Source organism: Hyaena hyaena, unplaced genomic scaffold (genome assembly GCF_003009895.1).
Source record: "Hyaena hyaena isolate Hyena2069 unplaced genomic scaffold, ASM300989v1 scaffold_10, whole genome shotgun sequence".
NCBI classification, from domain to species: Eukaryota; Metazoa; Chordata; class Mammalia; order Carnivora; family Hyaenidae; genus Hyaena; species Hyaena hyaena.
Genome location: NW_024080642.1, coordinates 6,850,327 through 6,870,498, shown reverse-complemented (window position 1 = coordinate 6,870,498; position 20,172 = coordinate 6,850,327). Strand labels below are relative to the sequence as shown.

The 20,172-nt window shown below is 41.1% G+C and overlaps 2 protein-coding genes across 3 annotated transcripts in view; one reads left to right on the top strand and one right to left on the bottom strand.

Moving 5' to 3' along the window:
- Positions 1-16,794, bottom strand: part of RPA1 (replication protein A1) — a 74,304-nt gene extending 57,510 nt beyond the window's left edge. For both annotated transcript variants that reach the window (XM_039253787.1, XM_039253796.1), the window contains exon 1: positions 16,668-16,794. In XM_039253787.1, the coding sequence (XP_039109718.1) occupies positions 16,668-16,700 (33 nt within the window). In that variant the 5' untranslated portion in view covers positions 16,701-16,794. The remainder of the gene's footprint in view (positions 1-16,667) is intronic.
- Positions 16,795-16,967: 173 nt separating this feature from the next.
- SMYD4 (SET and MYND domain containing 4) overlaps positions 16,968-20,172 on the top strand; it is a 43,220-nt gene continuing 40,015 nt past the window's right edge. The window contains exons 1-2 of the mRNA XM_039254184.1: positions 16,968-17,214; positions 18,327-18,472. Of these exons, the coding sequence (XP_039110115.1) occupies positions 18,339-18,472 (134 nt within the window). The 5' untranslated portion in view covers positions 16,968-17,214; positions 18,327-18,338. The remainder of the gene's footprint in view (positions 17,215-18,326; positions 18,473-20,172) is intronic.

The following is a 20,172-nucleotide window of genomic DNA, read 5'->3' as shown; positions in this document are numbered from 1 at the left end:
GAGCTGTGAGTTGAACTAGCCACTTTTTCCACAGATCATCATTTTTACTTGAAAGCCCAAATGACATACTGGTTATTCAAACTTCGGAATTTAGTAAATCTTTTCTCAAAAATAAATAAAGTGACGGGGCGCCTGGGTGGCTCAGTCCATTAAGCATCTGACTTCAGCTCAGGGCTAACTTCGTGTCTGTGAGTTCGAGCCCCGCGTCGGGCTCTGTGTTGACAGCTCAGCGCCTAGAGCCTGCTTGGGATTCTGTATCTCCCTCTCTCTGCCCCTCCCTCACTCTCACTCTCTCAAAAATGAATAAATGTTTAAAAAAATTAAAATAAATAAAGTGAGCCTGTTTCCAAAGACAACAAACTCTTTTATTGCCAATGATAAAAGGGTTTTCTAGTGAAAATCAGAACTTTTGAAAACTTCTATTCACTGATCATGAGTTTTACAGCTTCCTAATGCTTACAGACTTTTCTGATTATCAGGAGTGAGATTAATAGGCACGGGTTTTTGTTATATAATGAAACATCAATATTCAGAAGATCTGCATAATGCAATGAGCCAGTATCTTCCAAATGACCAATGCATGGCATTATACACAATGTATAGGTAAAAGATCCATTCGAAAAGAACCAAGTCTACATTCCAATAACCTTTAAGAAACTAACATTTGTTGAGTTTTAATGTAGAGAAAACCTTTTTCTATTCACAACCATTTTTTTTTCTAGGAGAGAGAGAGAGAGAGAGAGAGAGAGAGAGAGAGAGAGACAGCGTGAGCAGGGGAGGGTCAGAGAGAGAGGGAGATACAGAATCTGAAACAGGCTCCAGGCTCTGAGCTGGCAGTCAGCACAGAGCCCGACGCGGGGCTCGAACCCACGAACCGCGAGATCATGACCTAAGCGAAAGTCGGACGCTTAACCGACTAAGCCACCCAGGTGCCCCTACTCACAACAATTTCTGACACTGCATGTGTAAGTTTTCAATTCTCTGCAGAAACCAAGCAGGTGTCCTACAAGTCAATTCAATTCTGACACTACCCAGAGTCAGTGTAGACTCCACAGGTTAGGGGCTCAGTCCCATAAGACCGTCCCTTGCCCACTTCACACACCAACCTCAAGTAGTAGATCCCATGGGGGTACCCATGACCCCCTCCTCAAGTTCACAGAACTGATGGGAACACTTTGCTGGCTTATTATAAAGGATTTTATAACGGATAAACACGAATAAGCAATGAAGAGGTACACAGGGCAGGTATGGAAGGATCTTGAGCATAGGAGTTTCTGTACCAGAATGGGGTTTGGGGTGCATGACCCTCCTGGCATGCAGACGCAGTCACCAACCTGGAAGCTCTCTGATCCCTGCTGTTTAGGGGTTTTTCAAAGGTCCCATTACATAGACATGGCTGATTAAATCACCACCATTGGTGACTTATCGATCTCCTAACTCTCCGGGGGACAGTGGAGCTGGAGGTGGGGGTGGGGGTGTTGGGCTGAAAATTCCAGCCTTCTAATCACATGGTTGGTTCCCCTTTCAATCAGCCCCTCATCCTGAAGCTATCTTGGGGTTCAGCAAAAGTCATCCTTAAAGTAAACTCAGGTATGGTTGAAAGGGGCCAACTATGAATAACAAAAAAAGAAAAAGAAAAAGCTCCTCTCACTCTTATTATTCAGGAAACGGGTTTTAGGAGCTCTGTTCCAGGAACTAAACAAAACCAAATATACATTTCTTATTATAATATCACAAGGTTAAAATTTTTAAAAAGCTTAAAAAGAATATTAAAATACTCCCCCTTTCTCCAATTATATACCTGAGGCCAGATTTCCTTCATATAAACCAGCCTCCCACCCCCAAATATCAATATATTGAATGTAGAAGCTGATATGAAAATCAACCTGTCATATCTTCTAAAGCCAGACATTAAAGCAATGTGCAAAAATGTAAAACAATATCAATTTTCTATTTGTTTTGAAATATATAGCTGTCTCTTACAAAACATGTTATTTATGTTAGTTTATTATCATCTTAAATAAATGTTTTAGAAATATCTCAGTTACAGGGGCGCCTGGGTGGCTTAGTCGGTTAAGCGTCCGACTTTCGCTTAGGTCACGATCTCGCGGTTCGTCGGTTCGAGCCCCACGTCGGGCTCTGTGCGGACTGCCAGCTCAGAGCCTGGAGCCTGTTTCAGTCTGTGACTCCCTCTCTCTCTGACCTTCCCCTGCTCACGCTGTCTCTCTCTCTCTCTCTCTCCTAGAAATAAATAAAACATTAAAAAAAAAAAAGAAATATCTCAGTTATAATTTTAAGTATGGTAAGGTGGATATCATTCACAAAAACAAAAGCTCTTGGGGGTGGAGGGCCAATGATTTTTAAGAGTATTCTATGATCAGGGCGCCTGGGCGGCTCAGTCAGTTACACATCCAACACAACCAACTTCGGCGCAGGTCATGATCTCGTGGTTCACTGAGTTAGACCCCGCAGAAGCCCACTTCAGATCCTCTGTGCCCTCCTCTCTCTGCCCCTCCCCTGCTTGTGCACACAAAACATTAAAAAATAAAAAATAAAGAGTATTCTAAGATCAAAACATTCAATGGGGAGTACAGCATAACATGCAGAGTTGTCCAATTGCTGTGCTGTACACCTAAAATGTTAATATAACATTGCATATCAACCATACTTCAATTAAAAGAGAGAGAGAGGGGGCTCCTGAGTGGTTTAGTCAGTTAAGCATCTGATTCTTGATTTTGGCTCAGGTCATGATCTCAAGGTTCGTGGGATCAAGTCCCTAATTCGGCTCTGCGATGACAGTGCAGAGCCTGCTTGGGATTCTCACCCCCTCTCTCTCTGCCCCTCTCCTACTCATGCTCTGTCTCTCTCTCTCTCTCTCCCTTTCTCAAAATAAATAAACAAAAAATTTAAAAAGAAAAAGAGAGAGAACCACCATGTTTTAGACTACTTATTTGTGTCCCACCTCCCCAAATTCATGTTGAAGTTCAAACCCCCCGTGTGATGACATAGAAGGTGGGACCTTTGGAGGTAATTTGTTTTAATAAAGTCATGAGGGTGGAACCTCCATATGGGAATTCATGCCCTTAGAAGGAGAGACACCTTGGGGCACCTGGGTGGCTCATTCATTTGGGCATGGTGGGGGGGGGGGAGACCCCCCCCCGCGTCATCATGGAGCCTGCTTGGGTTTCTCTCTCCGCCCCTCCCTCATTTGCAAACATGGATGTGCGCGCTCCCTCTCAAAATAAATAGACATAAAAAAAGAAGAGACACACCAGAGCTCTCTCTTCCAACATACAAAGAAGAGGTCATGTGGGCACATGGTGAGATTGTAGCTATAAGCCAGAAACACAGCCCTTACCCAGAAGTGAATCTGCTGACACTTTGAGCTTGGATTTCCCAACCTCTGGAGTTGTGAGAAATAAATCTGCTGTCTACACCACCCAGTCCAAAGTATTTTATAATAGGGGTGCCTGGCTGACTCAGTTGACTGTTGATCTTGGGGTTGTGAGTTTAAGCCCAATATTTGGTGCGAGTACTTATATAAATAAAACCTAAAAAAATAAAAAATATTTTGTAATAGTAGTGCAAATTAAGATGAATTGCTCTAAAGCATTCCTTTTTTTAAAAAAAAATTTAATGTTTTATTTATTTCTGAGAGAGAGAGAAGCAGACAGACAGACAGCTTGAGGCAGGGGAGAGGGTCAGAGAGAGAGGGAGACACAGAATCTGAAGGCTCCAAGGTAGCTGTCAGCACAGAGCCCGACGCAGGGCTTGAACCCACAAACCGTGAGATCATGACCTAAGCCAAAGTCGGACACTTAACTGACTGAGCCACCCAGGCGCCCCTAAAGCATTCCTTAAAAGAGTAAAACAAAGAGTATAGCTCATAAATCAATACTGGAATTAAACTCAAATCATAAAAAATACTCAATTCGCAACTCAGAAAAACGTAAACAACAAAACTACAACAACAAACAGATAGGACAAATAGAAAACAAGTAGCAAAATGAAAAACTTACACCCAAACATCTAACTCTATAAGCGTAAAAGGTTCAAGCACTCCAAGTAAAAGGCAAAATTTGTCAAAATGAGTAAGATGCAACTATCTGCTATCTACAAGAACTGCACTTCAAATATAAAAATGCAGGCTAAAAATTAAACACTATAAAAAGATGTATCATTACTGGCAGGCAAAGAAAGCTTCAGGACAAATATTACCAGGGATAAAAAAGGACATTTCATAATAATGGGGTGATTCCTGAAGAAGGCACAACAATGACAAGTGTATACACCTAATAACAAGTTTCAAAATACAAGAAGCAAAAATCTACAGAGTTAGGAGGAGAAATAGACAAGTCCATCACTATAATTGGTGGTCTCAACTTCCTTTTCTCAGGAAGGAAAGGGCAAAGAGAAAAAAAATATGTAGAAGAATATAAAAGATAAAACTATAAGCCAACTTGACCTATTTAAATCATCTAACAATTGCAGAATAAACATTCTTTTAAATGCACCTGTAACATTTTTATCAAGATTCCATATGTCGGGTAAATAACAAGTCTCAATGAATGTTAAGACTGGATTCAGAGAGCGCATTATCTGACCACATTGGAATGAAACTAAAAATCCTAAAAACAGGATATCTACAAAATCTCCAACTACTTGGAAAATAAGCAGCCAACTTCTATTCTTTTAAGACAATCTCTCTAGGGGCACCTGGGTGGCTCAGTCGGTTAACCGTCCCATGGTTCGTGGGTTCAAGCGCCATATCGGGCTCTGTGCTGACAGCCAGATCAGAGCTTGGAGCCTGTCTCAGATTCTGTGTCTCCCTCTCTCTCTGACCCTCCCCTGCTCACTCTGTCTCTCTCTCTCCCTCAGAAATAAAGGAAACATTAAAAAAAATTAAAATAATCTCTCGACCCAACCTCGGGCTCGAACTCACAACCTCAAGATCAACAGTCTCATGCTCTACCTACTGAACCAGCCAGGTGCCCCGTAAACAGTAAACATCTTAATAACCCATCTATTGAAAAAGAAATCACAAGAGAAATCGGAAAGTATTATTAACAGAATGAAAATGAAAATACAATCTATCTAAATTTATGGGATTTGCTAGAGCAATGCTTAGAGGGAAAATTACAGCTCTAATGCTTAGAGAAGAAAAAAGGTCCAAAATCAATTATATAAGCTTCCATCATAGGACACCAGAGAAGAATAAACTAAACTCAAGCATGTGGAAGGAAGGAAATGATAAAGGAGAGAAAAAACAAAAACAAAAACAAAAAAAAACAACAAAATAGAAAATGGATAACAAAGAAACAACTGAACAAAAAGCTGGTTCTTTGAAAATATCAATAAAATTGATAAACTTCTAGCTAGTCTGCCAAAGAAAAAGACAAATATCCTCAATATCAGAAGTGAAAAATGCATCACTATATATCATATACATTAGACTATATATATGAGAGATAATAAGGGGATATTAGGAACAACTTTATGACAAAGATAAAATGGCTAAGTCCCTTGAAAAACAAATTGTCAAAACTAACATACAGAATGCAGAGAATCTAGACAGTACCACATCCATTAAGGAATCCAAATTTATAATTTAAAATATTCCAACAGAGGGGGCACCTGGGTGGCTCAGTGGGTTAAATGACCAACTTGATCACAGCTCATGAGTTGAAGCCCCATGTTGGGCATAGATCCTAGTTAAAAACAAAAATATAGGGGCTCCTACGTGGCTCAGTCGGTTAAGCATCCAACTTCACCTCAGGTCATGATCTCACAGTTCACAAGTTTGAGCCCCGCATCAGGTTCTGTGCTGACAGTTCAGAGCCTGCTGCCTGCTTTGGATTCTGTGTCTCCCTCTCTCTGCCGTTCCCCTGCTCACACTCTGTCTCTCTCTCAGAAATAAATATTAAAAAAATTTTTTTAGAATAGTCAAAACTAACCTATAGAGATAAAAAACAGAAGTCAAAATCTGCTTTGCCTAGGTTGGAATCAGGGGATGGGGAATTTGCCAAAGCTCGTGAAACTGCACAGATCTTGAGTTTTTATTATATATATCTATTATACATATTACAGTTTTTATTGTGTGTAAATCACATTGAATTTCAATAAAGGTGATTTTTTTTTTAAGTTTCTAGGGAACAGAACTGAGGTAGGGTGGGGCCAAACATAAATAATTTCATCAAACGCCTTTCTGTTCTATTTCATTTAAAAACCACATGCATGAAATCATAGCAGAAAACTTTCCCAACCTGGGGAAAGACATAGACATCAAAATCCGGGAGGCACACAGAAGTACCATTAGATTCAGCAAAAACCACCATCACCAAGGCATATCTTAGTCAAATTCACAAAACACACAGACAAGGAAAGAATTATGAAAACAGCAAGGGAAAAAAGTCCTTAACCTATAAAGCAAGAAAGATGGTTCGCAGCAGACCTATCCACAGAAGATTGGCAGGCCAGAATGGAATGGCAGGATATAGTCAACGTGCTGAATCAGAAAAATATGCAGCCAAGAATTCTTTATCCAGCAAGACTGTCATTCAAAATAGAAGAAAGAAAGTTTCCCAGACAAACAAACACTAAAGAAGTTTGTGATCACTAAACCAGCCCTGCAAGAAATTTTCAGGGAGAATCTCGGAGGAGAGAAAAGATGAAACAAAACAAAAAGGACCAAAAGCAACAAAGACTAGAAAGGACCAGAGAACATCACTAGAAACTCCAACTCCACAGGCAACACAATGGCAACAAATTCATATCTTTCAGTACTTACTCTAAACGTCAATGCACTAAATGCCCCAATCAAAAGACATGGGGTAACAGAATGGATGAAAAAACAATCCATCCATATGCTGATTACAAGAGACCCATTTTAGACCTAAAGGCACATTCAGAGTGAAAGAATCTTCATATGAAGAACCATCTATCATTCTATTGGTTCACAAAAGAAAGCTGAGTAACCATACTTATATCAGATAATCTAGATTTTATTTTATTTTTTTTTATTTTATTTTTTTTATTTCTAGGAGAAAGAGACAGCATGAGCAGGGGAGGGTCAGAGAGAGAGGGAGTCACAGATTGAAACAGGCTCCAGGCTCTGAGCTGGCAGTCAGCACAGAGCCCGATGCGGGGCTCAAACCCACGAACCGCGAGGTCATGACCCAAGCGAAAGTCGGACGCTTAACTGACTAAGCCACCCAGGCGCCCCCAGATAATCTAGATTTTAAAATAAAGACTGTAACAGGAGATGAAGAAGAGTGTTTTATCATAATTAAGGGGTCTATCCACCAAGAAGATCTAACAATTGCAAAAATTTATGCCCCTAACATGAAATTCCCAAATATATAAATCAATGAATCACTGATTCATTTAATAATAAATCAATAAATCATTGATTTATTATTGTCAATAAAGAAACTCATTGACAATAATACCATAATAGTAGGGGACTTCTACACCCCACTTACACCAATGGACAGATCATCTAAGCAGAAAACCAACGAGGAAACAATGGCCTTGAATGACACAACGGACCGGATGGACTTAACAGATATATTCAGAACATTTCATCCTAATGCAAAGGAATATACATTCTCCAGAATGTATCACGTACTGGGTCACAAATCAGCCCTCAACAAGTACAAAAAGATTGAGATCATACTGTGTATATTTTCAGACCACAATGCTATGAAACTCAAAATCAAACACAATAAAAAATTCGGAAAGACAACAAATAGTTGGAGATTAAAGAACATCCTATTAAAGAATGAATGGGTTAACCAAGAAGTTAAATAGGAAGTTAAAAAGTACATGGAAGGCAATGAAAATGATAACACCACAGCCCAAAACCTCTGGGATGCAGCAAAGGCGGTAATAAGATGGGAGTACATAGCAATCCAGGCCTTCCTGAAAAAAGGGAAAAAGGTCTGATACGCAACCTACCCTTACACCTTAAAGAGCTGGAGAAAGAACAGCAAATAAAAGCCCAAATCAGCAGAAGATAGGAAATAACAACAATTAGAGCAGAAATCAATGTTATCAAATACAAAAATATAGTAAGATAGATCAATGAAATCAGGAGCTGGTTCTTTGAAAGAATTAACAAAATTGGTAAACCCCTAGCCAGTAAGATCAAAAAGAAAAAGGAAAGGACCCAAATAAATAAAATCAAGAGTGAAAGAGGAGAGATCACAACCAACACAGCAGAAATACAAACAATAATAAGAGAATATTATGAGCAATTATACGCCAATAAATTTAGCAATCTTTAAGAAATGGATAAATTCCTAGAAACATATAAACTACCCAAACTGAAAGAGGAAGAAATAGAAAATTTGAACAGACCCATAACCAGTAAAGAAATTTAATTAGTAATTAAAAATCTCCCAAAAAACAAGAGTCCAGGGCCAGATGGCTTTCTAAGGGAATTCTATCAAACATTTAAAGTTAAGACCTATTCTTTGCAAGCTGCTCCAAAAAAAATAGAAATGTAAGGAAAGCTTCCAAACTCATTCTATGAGGCCAGCATTACCTTGATTCCAAAACCAGACAAAGACCCCACAAAAAGCAAGAACTACAGACCAATTTCCCTGATGAACATGGATGCAAAAATTCTCAACAAGATACTAGCCAAGCAGATCTAACAATACATTAAAATTATCACCATGACCAAGTGGGATTTATATCTGGAATGCAGGGCCGGTTCAATATCCACAAATCAATCACTGTGATACATCACATTAGTAAAAGAAAGGACGAGAACCACATGATCCTCTCAGTAGATGCAGAAAAAGTATCTGACAAAATACAGCATCCTTTCTTAATAAAAACTCTCAAGAAAGTAGGGATAGAAAGATCATACCTCTAGATCATAAAAGCCATATATGAAAGGCCCACTGCTAATAATATCCTCAATGGGGAAAAACTGTGAGCTTTCCCTCTAAGGTCAGGAACACGACAGGGATGTCCACTCTCGCCACTGTTATTCAACACAATGTTGGCTGTCCTGGCCTCAGCAATAAGACCACACAAAGAAATAAAAGGCATCTAAAGCAGCAAGGAGGAAGTCAAACTTTCACTCTTTGCTGAAGACAGGATACTCTATATGGAAAATCCAAAAGATTCCCCAATAACTGCCAGAACTGATCCATGAATTCAGCAAAGTCACAGGATATAAAACCAATGCATAGAAATCGGTTGCATTTCTATACACCAATAATGAAGCAGCAGAAAGATAAATTAAGGATTTGATCTCTTTTACAACTGCACCTAAAACCATATAATACCTAGGAATAAACCTAACCAAAGAGGTGAAAAATCTATACACTGAAAACTATAGAAAGCTTATGAAAGAAATTGAAGAAGGCAAAAAAAAATGGAAAAAGTGTTTCATGTTCACGGATTGGAAGAAAAAATACTGTTAAAATGTTGATATTACCCAAAGCAATCTACATTTTCAGTGCAATCGCTATCAAAATAATACCAGCATACTTCACAGAGCTAAAACAAACAATCCTAAAATTTAATTTCTTTTTATGTTTATTTTTGAGAGAGAGGACACAGAGCGTGAGTGGGGGAGGGTCAGAGAGAGAGGGAGACACAGAATCTGAAACAGGCTCCAGGCTCTGAGCTAGCTGTCAGCACAGAGCCCAATGCAGGCCTCAAACCCACAAATTGTGAGATCATGACCTGAGCCGAAGTCAGCTGCTTAACCGACTGAGCCACCCTGGTGCCCCAAACAATCCTAAAATTTGTATGGAGCCAGTAAAGACCCAAATAGCCAAAGCAATCCTGAAAAAGAAAACCAAACCTGGAGGCATCACAATCCTGCACTTAAAGCTGTATTACAAAGTTGTGGTCATCAAGACAGTATGGTACTGGCACAAGAACAGACACTCAAATCAATGGAACAGAATAGAGAACCCAGAAATGGACCCACAAGCGTATGGCCAACTAATCTTTTGACAAAGCAGGAAAGAATATCCAATGGAATAAAGACAGTCTCTTCAGCAAATGGTGCTGGGAAAACTGGGCAGCAACACACAGAAAAATGAACCTAGACCAGTTTCTTACACCACACACAAAAATTAACACAAAATGAAAGATGAAAGACCTAAATGTAAGACAGGAAGCCATAAAAATCCTTGAGGAGAAAGCAGGCAAAAACCTCTTTGACCTTGGCTGCAGCAACTTCTTACTCAACACGTCTCCAGAAGTAAAGGAAACAGAAGCAAAAATGAACTATTGGGACCTCATCAAAATAAAAAGCTTCTGCACAGCAAAGTAAACAATCAGCAAAACTAACACAACCAACGAAATGGGAGAAGATATTTGCAAATGACATATCAGATAAAAGGTTAGTATCCAAAACCTATTAAGAACTTGTCAAACTCAACACCCAAAAAGCCAAATAATCCAGTGAAGAAATGGGTAAAAGACACAGACACATCCAAAGTGTCTGTGAGTGTAAAAGACAAAGTAGACATCCAGATGGCTAATAGACACTTGAAAAAATGCTCAACGTCACTCATCATCAGAGAAATACAAATTAAAACTACAATGATATCACCTCACACCTGTCAGAATCGCTAACATTAACAACTCAGGCAACAACATATGTTGGTGAGCAAGAAAGAGGATCTCTTTTGCACTGCTGGTGGGAATGCAAACTGGTGCAGTCACTCTGGAAAACAGTATGGAGGTTCCTCAAAAAATTAAAAATAGAACTATCCTACGACCCAGTAATTGCATTACTAGGTATTTATCCAAGGGATACAGGTGTGCTGTTTTGAAGGGGCACGTGTACCCCAATGTTTATAGCAGCGGTGTCAACAACAGTCAAATTATGTAAAGAGCCCAAATGTCCATCGACAGATGAATGTATAAAGAAGATGTGGCTGGGGCGCCTGGGTGGCTTAGTCGGTTAAGCGTCCGACTTTCGCTTAGGTCATGATCTCGCGGTTCGTGGGTTCGAGCCCCGCGTCGGGCTCTGTGCTGACTGCCAGCTCAGAGCCTGGAGGCTGTTTCAGTCTTTGTCTCCCTCTCTCTCTGACCCTCCCCTGCTCACGCTGTCTCTCTCTCTCCTAGAAATAAATAAAAATATAAAAAAAAAAAAAGAAGAAGATGTGGTATACACATATACAATGGAGTATTACTCGGCAATCAAAAAGAATGAAATCTTGCCCTTTGCAATTACGTGGATAGAACTAGAGTGTATTATGCTAAGTGATATTAGTCAGTCAGAGAAAGACAAATATCATATGACTTCACTCATGTGGAATTTAAGATACAAAACAGATGAACATAAGGGAAGGAAAGCAAAAGTAATAGAAAAACAGGGTGGGGGACAAAACATAAGAGACTCTTAAACACAAAGAACAAACTGAGGGTTGAGGGAGAGGTTGGGAGTTGGGGAATGGACTAAATGGGTAAGGGCCATTAAAGAAGACACTTACTGGGATGAGCACTGGGTGTTATACATAGGGGATAAATCCCTGAAATCTACTCCTGAAATCATTATTGCACTATATGTTAACTAATTTGGATGTAAATTTAAAATAATAAATTTAAAATCAATTTTAAAAAATAATAAGAACCAGATGCACGTATTAATTTATTACTGTTTAATTTGTGTCATCATAAATAGTGCATATAAGATTAAATCTTCTGGGACATATAACATGCTATGTACACTTAAAAAAAATTGCCTTAGGGCACCTAGGTGGCTCAGTAGGTTGAGCATCCGTCTCTTTGATTTCGGCTCAGGTCATGATCTTGCGGTTTGTGGGATCCAGCCTCACACTGGGCTCCATGCTGGGTTGGAGCCTGCTTGGGATTCTCGCTCTCCCTCTCGCTCTCTGCCCCTCCCCCAATTTGTGTGTGTGTGTGTGTGTGTGTGCACGCGCACATGCCTCTTTATCAAAATAAACTTTAAAAATATTTTTAAAAATACAAGGCAACAACCCAATAAAGAAATGGGCAAAAGACTTTAGAATAGACATTTTCCCAAAGAAGACATACAGATAGATAGCCAACAGATACACAGGATCCTCAACATCACTAATCATCATGGAAATGCCAATCAAAATCACAGATTGGCTACTATCAAAATGACAACAAATATGAAGTGCTGGCAAAGATGTGGACTAAAGGGAACTCCGGTACACTGTTGATGGGGACTGTAAACTGGAGCAGGCACAATAGAAAACAGTGTGGAGACTCCTCAAAAAATTAAAAATCAAACTACCATATGATCCAACAATTTCACTTCTGGGTATGCACCTAAAGAAAACAAAAATACCAATTCAAAAAGACATATGCACCTCTGTGTTCACTGCAGCATTATTTACAATAGCCAAGATAAGGAAGGAAACCACATGTCCATAAACAGATGAATGCACAAAGACACACACGGGCATGCACGCACACACGCACACGCGCACACACACACACACACACACACACACACACACTGGGATATTACTCAACCAATGAAAAAGAATGATATTTTGCCATTTGCGACAACACAGATGGACCCAGACAGTATGATCCTAAATGAAATAGGCCTGACAGAGAAGACAAATAACATGATTTCACTTACATGTTGAATCTATAAAACAAACAACACAAAATAGAAACAGACTCACAGATACAAGGAACACACTGTTGGTTACAAGAGTGGGGAAAGATTGAGGCTGTGGGCGAAATGGGTGAAGGGGATGTTAAGAAGTTCATGCTTCCATATTAAAAAAAAGGGGGGTCATGGGGATGTAATATACAACACAGGGAATTTAGTAACAATGTAATAACTTTGTATGGTGACAGACAGTAACCAGATTTAACAGAGGGATCATTTCCTAACCTACAAAAATACCAAATTACTATGACGAATACCTGAAACTAATAGAATATTGTATGTCAACTGTACTTAAATTTAAAAAAATACCAAGCAACAGAATGTAATAGTCAAGGGCACATCATCATCCAAATCTTCATCCCATTGACAAATTATTTAACCTCTATGCACTTTAATTTCAGTGCAGATGCAGGTCCAGTGCAGATGCAGGTAATAATAAAAACCTACCTTACAGGGTTACTATAAGCACTATTATATAATGATAAAGTATCTGGCACACTGGAAATAGCAAAAATATTAGTTCCCTTCTCCTTTTCTTTATTTTACCCATAACTTAATATACAAATGCTAATTATCCTATTTACCACAATAGTTCCATGCATAATCTCTTCTTTTATGTTAGCTCTTGCCCCAAATGTCTCTACTATTTATCTGTCAGTTGCTTACCCTTTGGGCCTGTGTCTTTTACTAAAATGATACTACTTGCTTTAGCTGATAATCAGAGTTGGCAAAGGTTCTCTACACTCAGTCACCACAAACACACAAAAATTTTCTTTGTCGGGCACCTGGGTGACTCAGTTAAGCATCTGACTCTTGATTTCGGCTCAGGTCATGATCTCACCGTTTGTCAGTTCAATTCCCACATCAGGCTCTGTGCTGGCAGCAGGGAGCACACTTGGTATTCTCTCGCTCCCAATCACTCTGCCCCTCTCCAGCTCATGCATGCACTTACACTCTCTCTAAATAAACAAATAAATAAACTTTAATTAAAAAAAATTTTTTTTCTTGAAGCACCTGGGTGGCTCAGTTGACTTAGTATCTACTTCAGCTCAGGTCATGATCTCATAGTTTGTGAGTCTGAGTCCTACATCAGGCTCTCTGCTGTCAGCATGGAGCCCGCTTCAGATCTTCTGTCTCTCCCTCACATCTGCCTCTCCCCAGCTGTTTCTCTCTCTCCCTCTAAAAATAAATAAATACGGGCGCCTGGGTGGTTCAGGTGGTCAAGGGTTCAACTTCAGCTCAGGTCATGATCTCTCGGTCCGTGAGCTGGAGTCCTACATTGGGCTCTGTGCTGTCAGCTCAGAGACCGCTTCAGATCCTCTGCAAACCCCCCCCCCCGCTCCTCCCCTACTCATTCTCCCCATCTCTCTCTCTCTCTCAAAATAAATAAATGAACTTTAAAAAAACCTACAGGTACTTTAAAATAATAATAATTTCTCTGACATAGGCTATAGCAACATCTTTCTGTCTATGTCTCCTGAGGCAAGGGTAAGAAAAGCAAAAATAAACTATCGGTACTAGATCAAAAGAAAAAGTTTCTGCACAGCTAAGGAAACAATCAACAAAACTAAAAGACAACTTACTGAATTGGAGAAGATATTTGCAAATGACATCCGATAAAGGCTTAGTATCCCAATTATATAAAAACCAATACAACTCAACACCAAAACCCAAATAATCCAATTAAAAAATGGGCAGAAGCCATGAACAGATATTTCTCCAAGGAAGACATACAGATGGCCAACGTGTAAAAATGCTCCCTATTACTCATCAGGTTAATGCAAATCAAAACTACAATGAGATATCACCTCACATCTGGATGAGGTGAGAAAGGAAACCTCACGCACTGTTGGTGGAAACGCAAACTGCTGCAGCCCTATGGAAAACAGTATGGAGGTTCCTCAAAAACTTAAAACCGAAGTACCTTAGCATCCACTCTTGGCACTACTGGGTAGTTACCCCAAAAACATGAATACACTAATTCAAAAGGATATATGAACCTCATGTTTACTACAGCATTATTTACAATGGTCAAATTATGGAAACGGCCAAGTGTCCATCAAGAAATGAATGGATAGGGGCGCCTGGGTGGCTTAGTCGGTTAAGCGTCCGACTTTCGCTTAGGTCATGATCTCGCGGTTCGTGGGTTCGAGCCCCGCGTCGGGCTCTGTGCTGACTGCCAGCTCAGAGCCTGGAGCCTCTTTCAGAGTCTGTGACTCCCTCTCTCTCTGACCCTCCCCTGCTCACGCTGTCTCTCTCTCTCTCTCTCCTAGAAATAAATAAATAAAAAAACATTAAAAATAAATAAATAGTGAAAAAAAATTTTTGAAAAAAAAAAGAAATGAATGGATAAAGAAGATATGGTACATACATATAATGGAATATTATTCAGCCATAAAAAAAGAATGAAATCTTGCCATTTGCAACAACATGGATGGAGCCAGAATGCTAGGAAGAATAAGTCAGATAAAGACAAATACCATACGATTTCACTCATATGTGGAACTTAAGAAACAAAACAAATGAGCAAATGAAACAAAGAGAGAGACAGAGAGACAAACCAAGAAACAGGCTCTTAACTATAAAGAACTGATGGTGGGGGGGGGGATGGGGGAAATAGGTGATGAGGATTAACAGTGCACTTATGATGAGCACTGAGTAATATATAGAATTGCTGAATCACTATACTGTAATAGAATGCTGTATGTTACCTATACTGGAATTAAAATTTTTAAAAAAGTTTTAAAGGCTGGAAAGGAAGCAAGAACAAAAGGGAATATGCAATGAGGGCAATAGGGGGCACGGGTGTACACTGGATGGAAGTGAGTAGTCCGGGCAAGAAATGATGCCAGAGTGGATGAAGAGAAGTGGCTGGATTTAAGAGGTATGTGTGGAGGAAAAACGAAATTTGGTGATGGACTGGAGATCTAAAGCAATGGGAGTCTACAGAAAAATGATTCCACAATGGCGGGCTAGCACATCTCAGTGGATAATGCTGCCATTCACCCCCATAGGGAACACCAAGAAGCCCAAGCTTACTAAAATAATGGATCTACTTTGGGAATACGTTGAATTTAAAATCTCTTTGAGGTATCAGGTAGGCAGACAGATAACAGAGGTTTGTCTTTCAGAATAAAAGTGGCTCCAGAGGCGCCTGGGTGGCTCAGTTAGGGGACTGACGTAGTCTGGGCAAATCACAACTCACAATTTGTGAATTCAAGCCCAGCATGAGCCCTGATCAGACTCTGTGCTGACAGCTCAGAGCCTACTTGGGATTCTGTCTCCTCCCTCTGGGCCCCTCTCCCGCGAGCGCTCTCTCTCTCAAAAATAAACAATCAAGAAAAAAATAAAAAAGGTGGCTCCGGACAAAGGCAGCTGTGGGCAACTGACATACAGATGGTAACAGTATGTCTTGGTAGAAGAGGGCCTAGAACGTAACCTTGAGTAAACAACAAAAACTTACGATGAGGGACCTGCAAATAAGACAAGGCAAGACCAGGTAAGCCAAGCCAAAGAAGCCGAAACATTAAGGAAAGAAGTAATGCTCAACACACTCAAAACACTGCTGAGAACTCTGTTGGTTAAGTTGAAAACTGAAAAGTGTCTGTTGGCTTTAACGACTTCGGCCAGCGTTCTTTCTATAGCGATCGAGGGGACGATGGATTGGAGTCTGTTAACGGGTCGGCCGGCAAAGACCCCTCTCGTGAAGTTTGGCTGTGGACCAGGGAAGGGGCGGAGACAGAGCCTGGCCAAAGGAGGGAGATGGGGGACGATCAAGTTAATTTTGCTTCGTTTTCTTAAGTACAAAAAACATGGGCATATTTAAAAGAGGACAAGAGAAATCCTTTTAGGAGAGGTTGACGATTCCAGGGAGTCCCACGACGGTTTCCCGCCCCACCCCAGTTATCTTCTCCCGCGTTCTCTCCCCAACGCCTCCAGCTTCTCTCCTCCTTCTCCACCCCCACAAGGCCGAGACCCACAGCTACCCCGGCCCGCCGGCCCGCGGGCGTCTCCTCACCGCAATGGCCCCCTCGCTCAGGTGGCCCACCATGACTCCGCCGCGCAAACTCCCGCGCTCCGGGTCCTCCGCAGCCCTGGTTTCACTCCCTGGTCCCCGCGCGCTCCAAAGCTATTGGGCCAAGGAACTACAGGCACCACCCCCGCCTTCCGACATGCGCAGGGCACAGGGGCGGGCTTAAGGGCGGAGCAGCCACCGCGTTGGTCGAGGAGCTGTGAGCAGCCCACGTGACACGCCCGAGCCCCAGTTCGGGACCTAGTCTCCCTGCTGGGCCTGGGGGCGGAGCATGGGCCGTGGGGCGCGCGGAGGATGACGCGAGCGCTAACCTAGGGCGCGAGGTCCAGTTCCGGAAGCTTTCCGGGAGGGTTCTCGAAGAAAAGCCTGGCTCGGTCTTTCACCGACTGGTACCCCGGAAAAGAATTAGAGCTGTTCCCTGATAACCCTGCTGCTAACCGTAGTCAAGCAGTAACTTGATTCCTTCAGCAACCCAGGGCGGAGCTCCCGCCGGTGCTAGACCCCGAGCTTGGTACAGTGGGCATCTCTGAAGGTAAATAGGCTCCAGTCCCTGCCCTCAGAGGAGAGCATAGTCTGTCTAGGGAGTTACCGCAGTGAGTAGCCCTAACTCCAAGTAGCCAGGACATGGGCCTCGGGAGAGACACAGTGTACTGCGATCATAGATGGAAAATCAGGGAAGGCTTCCTGAAGGAGGTACCATTCAAACTGAGTCTTGAAGGGTGTGTACAGGTTTGTCAGGTGGACTCTAAGTGAGCATAAGGATGCGCCTGGAATAATGCATAGCCTGTGCAGAAACTAGAGAGGTGAATGGCCTGGCAAGCTGGGGATAGCTCAGGATAGTGGGGTACAGAGGAAGAAGACTTAGGCATTAGAAAATGAGCCAGAGGTAGGGTTTCCCAGGTGGCTCAATCAGTTAAGCATCTGACTGTTGATTTTGGCCCAGGTCATGATCTCCCAGTTGGTGAATTCAAGTCCTTCGTCCAGCTCCTCGCTGACAGTATTGAAGCTGTGTGGGATTCTCTCTCTGCCCCTCCCCTCCTGGCTCTTTCAAAATAAATAAATAAACTTTGAAGAAAAAAAAAAGAAGAAAATGAGCCTCAGGTTAAATAGTGAAGGTTTTGTACTGGGCTTCCCTAAATGCTTGGAGGAGCATTGATTAATTTAAGGCAGGGTATGGATGTCTGTCTCAATGTGAAGGATGAATTGAATTTAGGAAGCTGGATAGGGGACTAAGGGCATGGAGACAAGTTATGCCGGACAAGAGATGGTGAGGACTTGAACTAAAGGAATGACCTGGGGATTGAAAGAAAAAACTGAACTATGTAAGAGAAATAGTTGTTGATTTAATTGTTGCTGGGGAGAAAGAAAAATCTGGGATGCCTCAGCTTTCTGACTTGAGCATCTTGGGAAGACGGCGGTCTAAGAGGCAAGCGTTGTTCATGGAACAAAGTAGGCCTTCAATAAATATTTCTGAATAAAAGGATATTCATTGTGAAAGAATGTAGATCTGCAGCATGTAAAGTGCCAGAAAATAAGCACAAGAATTAATTTTGTTGTTTCACATTTGCTTCAGTGAAATCTTGATTCTTTAGAATTGTGCATTTGTAGAAATCTGAATTCTTTATTTTCTTTTTCAATTTATAGACCTAAAGTAGGATGGATCTGCCTGTGGATGAGTGGAAATCATATGTATTTCAGAAGTGGTCTTTGCTTCCGAAGTCCATTCAGGTCACAATTTCTACTGCAGAGACTTTGAGCGATATCTTTCTTCACTCCTCTTTGCTTCTTCAGTAAGTGAATGGAAGCTTTAACTTTCATTGGCCTAGGGAAATGTTGGTCTAGAAAATGTTCTTTTTTGTCATTTGCTCTCACTTGTTGTCTCTTTTTCATGGAAAGATTAAGTTCAGATTTTTATATTTTGAGGCATTCAGCAGTTCATGCTATTTCCCTAACCTACTATTTTAGGACAGATAGGATAACTTTTTTGGTGTTTTGGTTTCAATAAGCAATGCTGTGCTGTGGAAAGTAGGCTGTGAACTTTGCCATCTCCCAAAAAATATAGTGGATATTTACTAGCTACACATGGAAATTTCTAAGTGCTCACATTTAGGAAGAACTTTAGAAGCCATATAGTCAAACTCTCTTGACTACCATCCTCAATAAGAAATGCTATTTTATATCATAACCTAGTATATGTATACATATACAGAAAATTGCAACAAGAGTTTCCCAAAACGTCAATCAGTGTTTTTTGTTTTTTTTTTTATCGATCACCTATTTTGTGTCAGGCACTGTGCTAGATGCTTAGTGAACAAAAAATACATCAGTGAGGGGTGCCTGGCTGGCTCAGTCAGTAGAGCATGTGACTCTTAATCCTCAGGGTCATTCAAGCTCCACGTTGGGCAGTAGAGCTTACTTTTAAAATAAGGTGGGGGGGGGGAGGGTGTGCACCTGGGTGGCTCAGTCGATTGAGCATCCGACTTCAGCGAAGGTCATGATCTCACAGTTTGTAAGTTCGAGCCCCGCATTGGGCTCTATGCTGATAACTCAGAGCCTGGAGCCTGCTTCGGATTCTGTATCTTTCTCTCTCTCAAAAATAAATAACCATTAAAAATGTTTTAAAAATAAATAAAATTTTATTTTTATTTTTTATTTATTTTTTTTTAATGTTTTATTTATTTTTAGGAGAGAGAAAGAGAGACAGCGTGAGCAGGGGAGGGTCAGAGAGAGAGGGAGTCACAGACTGAAACAGGCTCCAGGCTCTGAACTGGCAGTCAGCACAGAGCCCGATGCGGGGCTCGAACCCACTATCCGTGAGATCATGACCCAAGCGAAAGTCGGACGCTTAACCAACTAAGCCACCCAGGCGCCCCATAAAAAAATAAATAAAATTTTAAAAGGGGGTGCCTGAGTGGCTCAGTCAGGTAGGCAACAGACTCTTGATTGTGCAGAGCCTGCTTGGAATTCTCTCTCCCTCTCTCTCTCTGCCCCCCCCCCACCATGTGCGCATGCTCACGCTCTCTCAAAATAAATAAACTTTAAGGAAAAAAAGAACACTACCACTTAAAAAAATACATTAGTGAATCCAAAATAGACACAGAGCCTTCCCCTTGAGGAGCATAATTCTGGCAAAGAGAGACAGACAATAAACATAAATAAGCAAAGTATATAGTACGTTAGAGGTGATAAGTATAGTAGAAAAAAACAAAAATAGAACAGGGTAAGGGAAATAGTGCCAGGAGTGAGAGTGCAGGTCGTAGTACTAAATAGTGTGATCAGGGGCGCCTGGTGATTCAGTCAGTTAAGTGTCTGACTTCAGCTCAGGTCATGATCTCACGGTTTGTGAGTTTGAGCCCCTTGTCAGGCTCTGTGCTGGCAGTGTGGAGCCTGCTTGGGATCCTGTCTTCCTCTTTTTCTGTCCCTCCCCCACTTATGCTCACTCTTTTCTCTCTCTCTCAAAAATTAATGAATAAACTTTTAAAAAACTGAA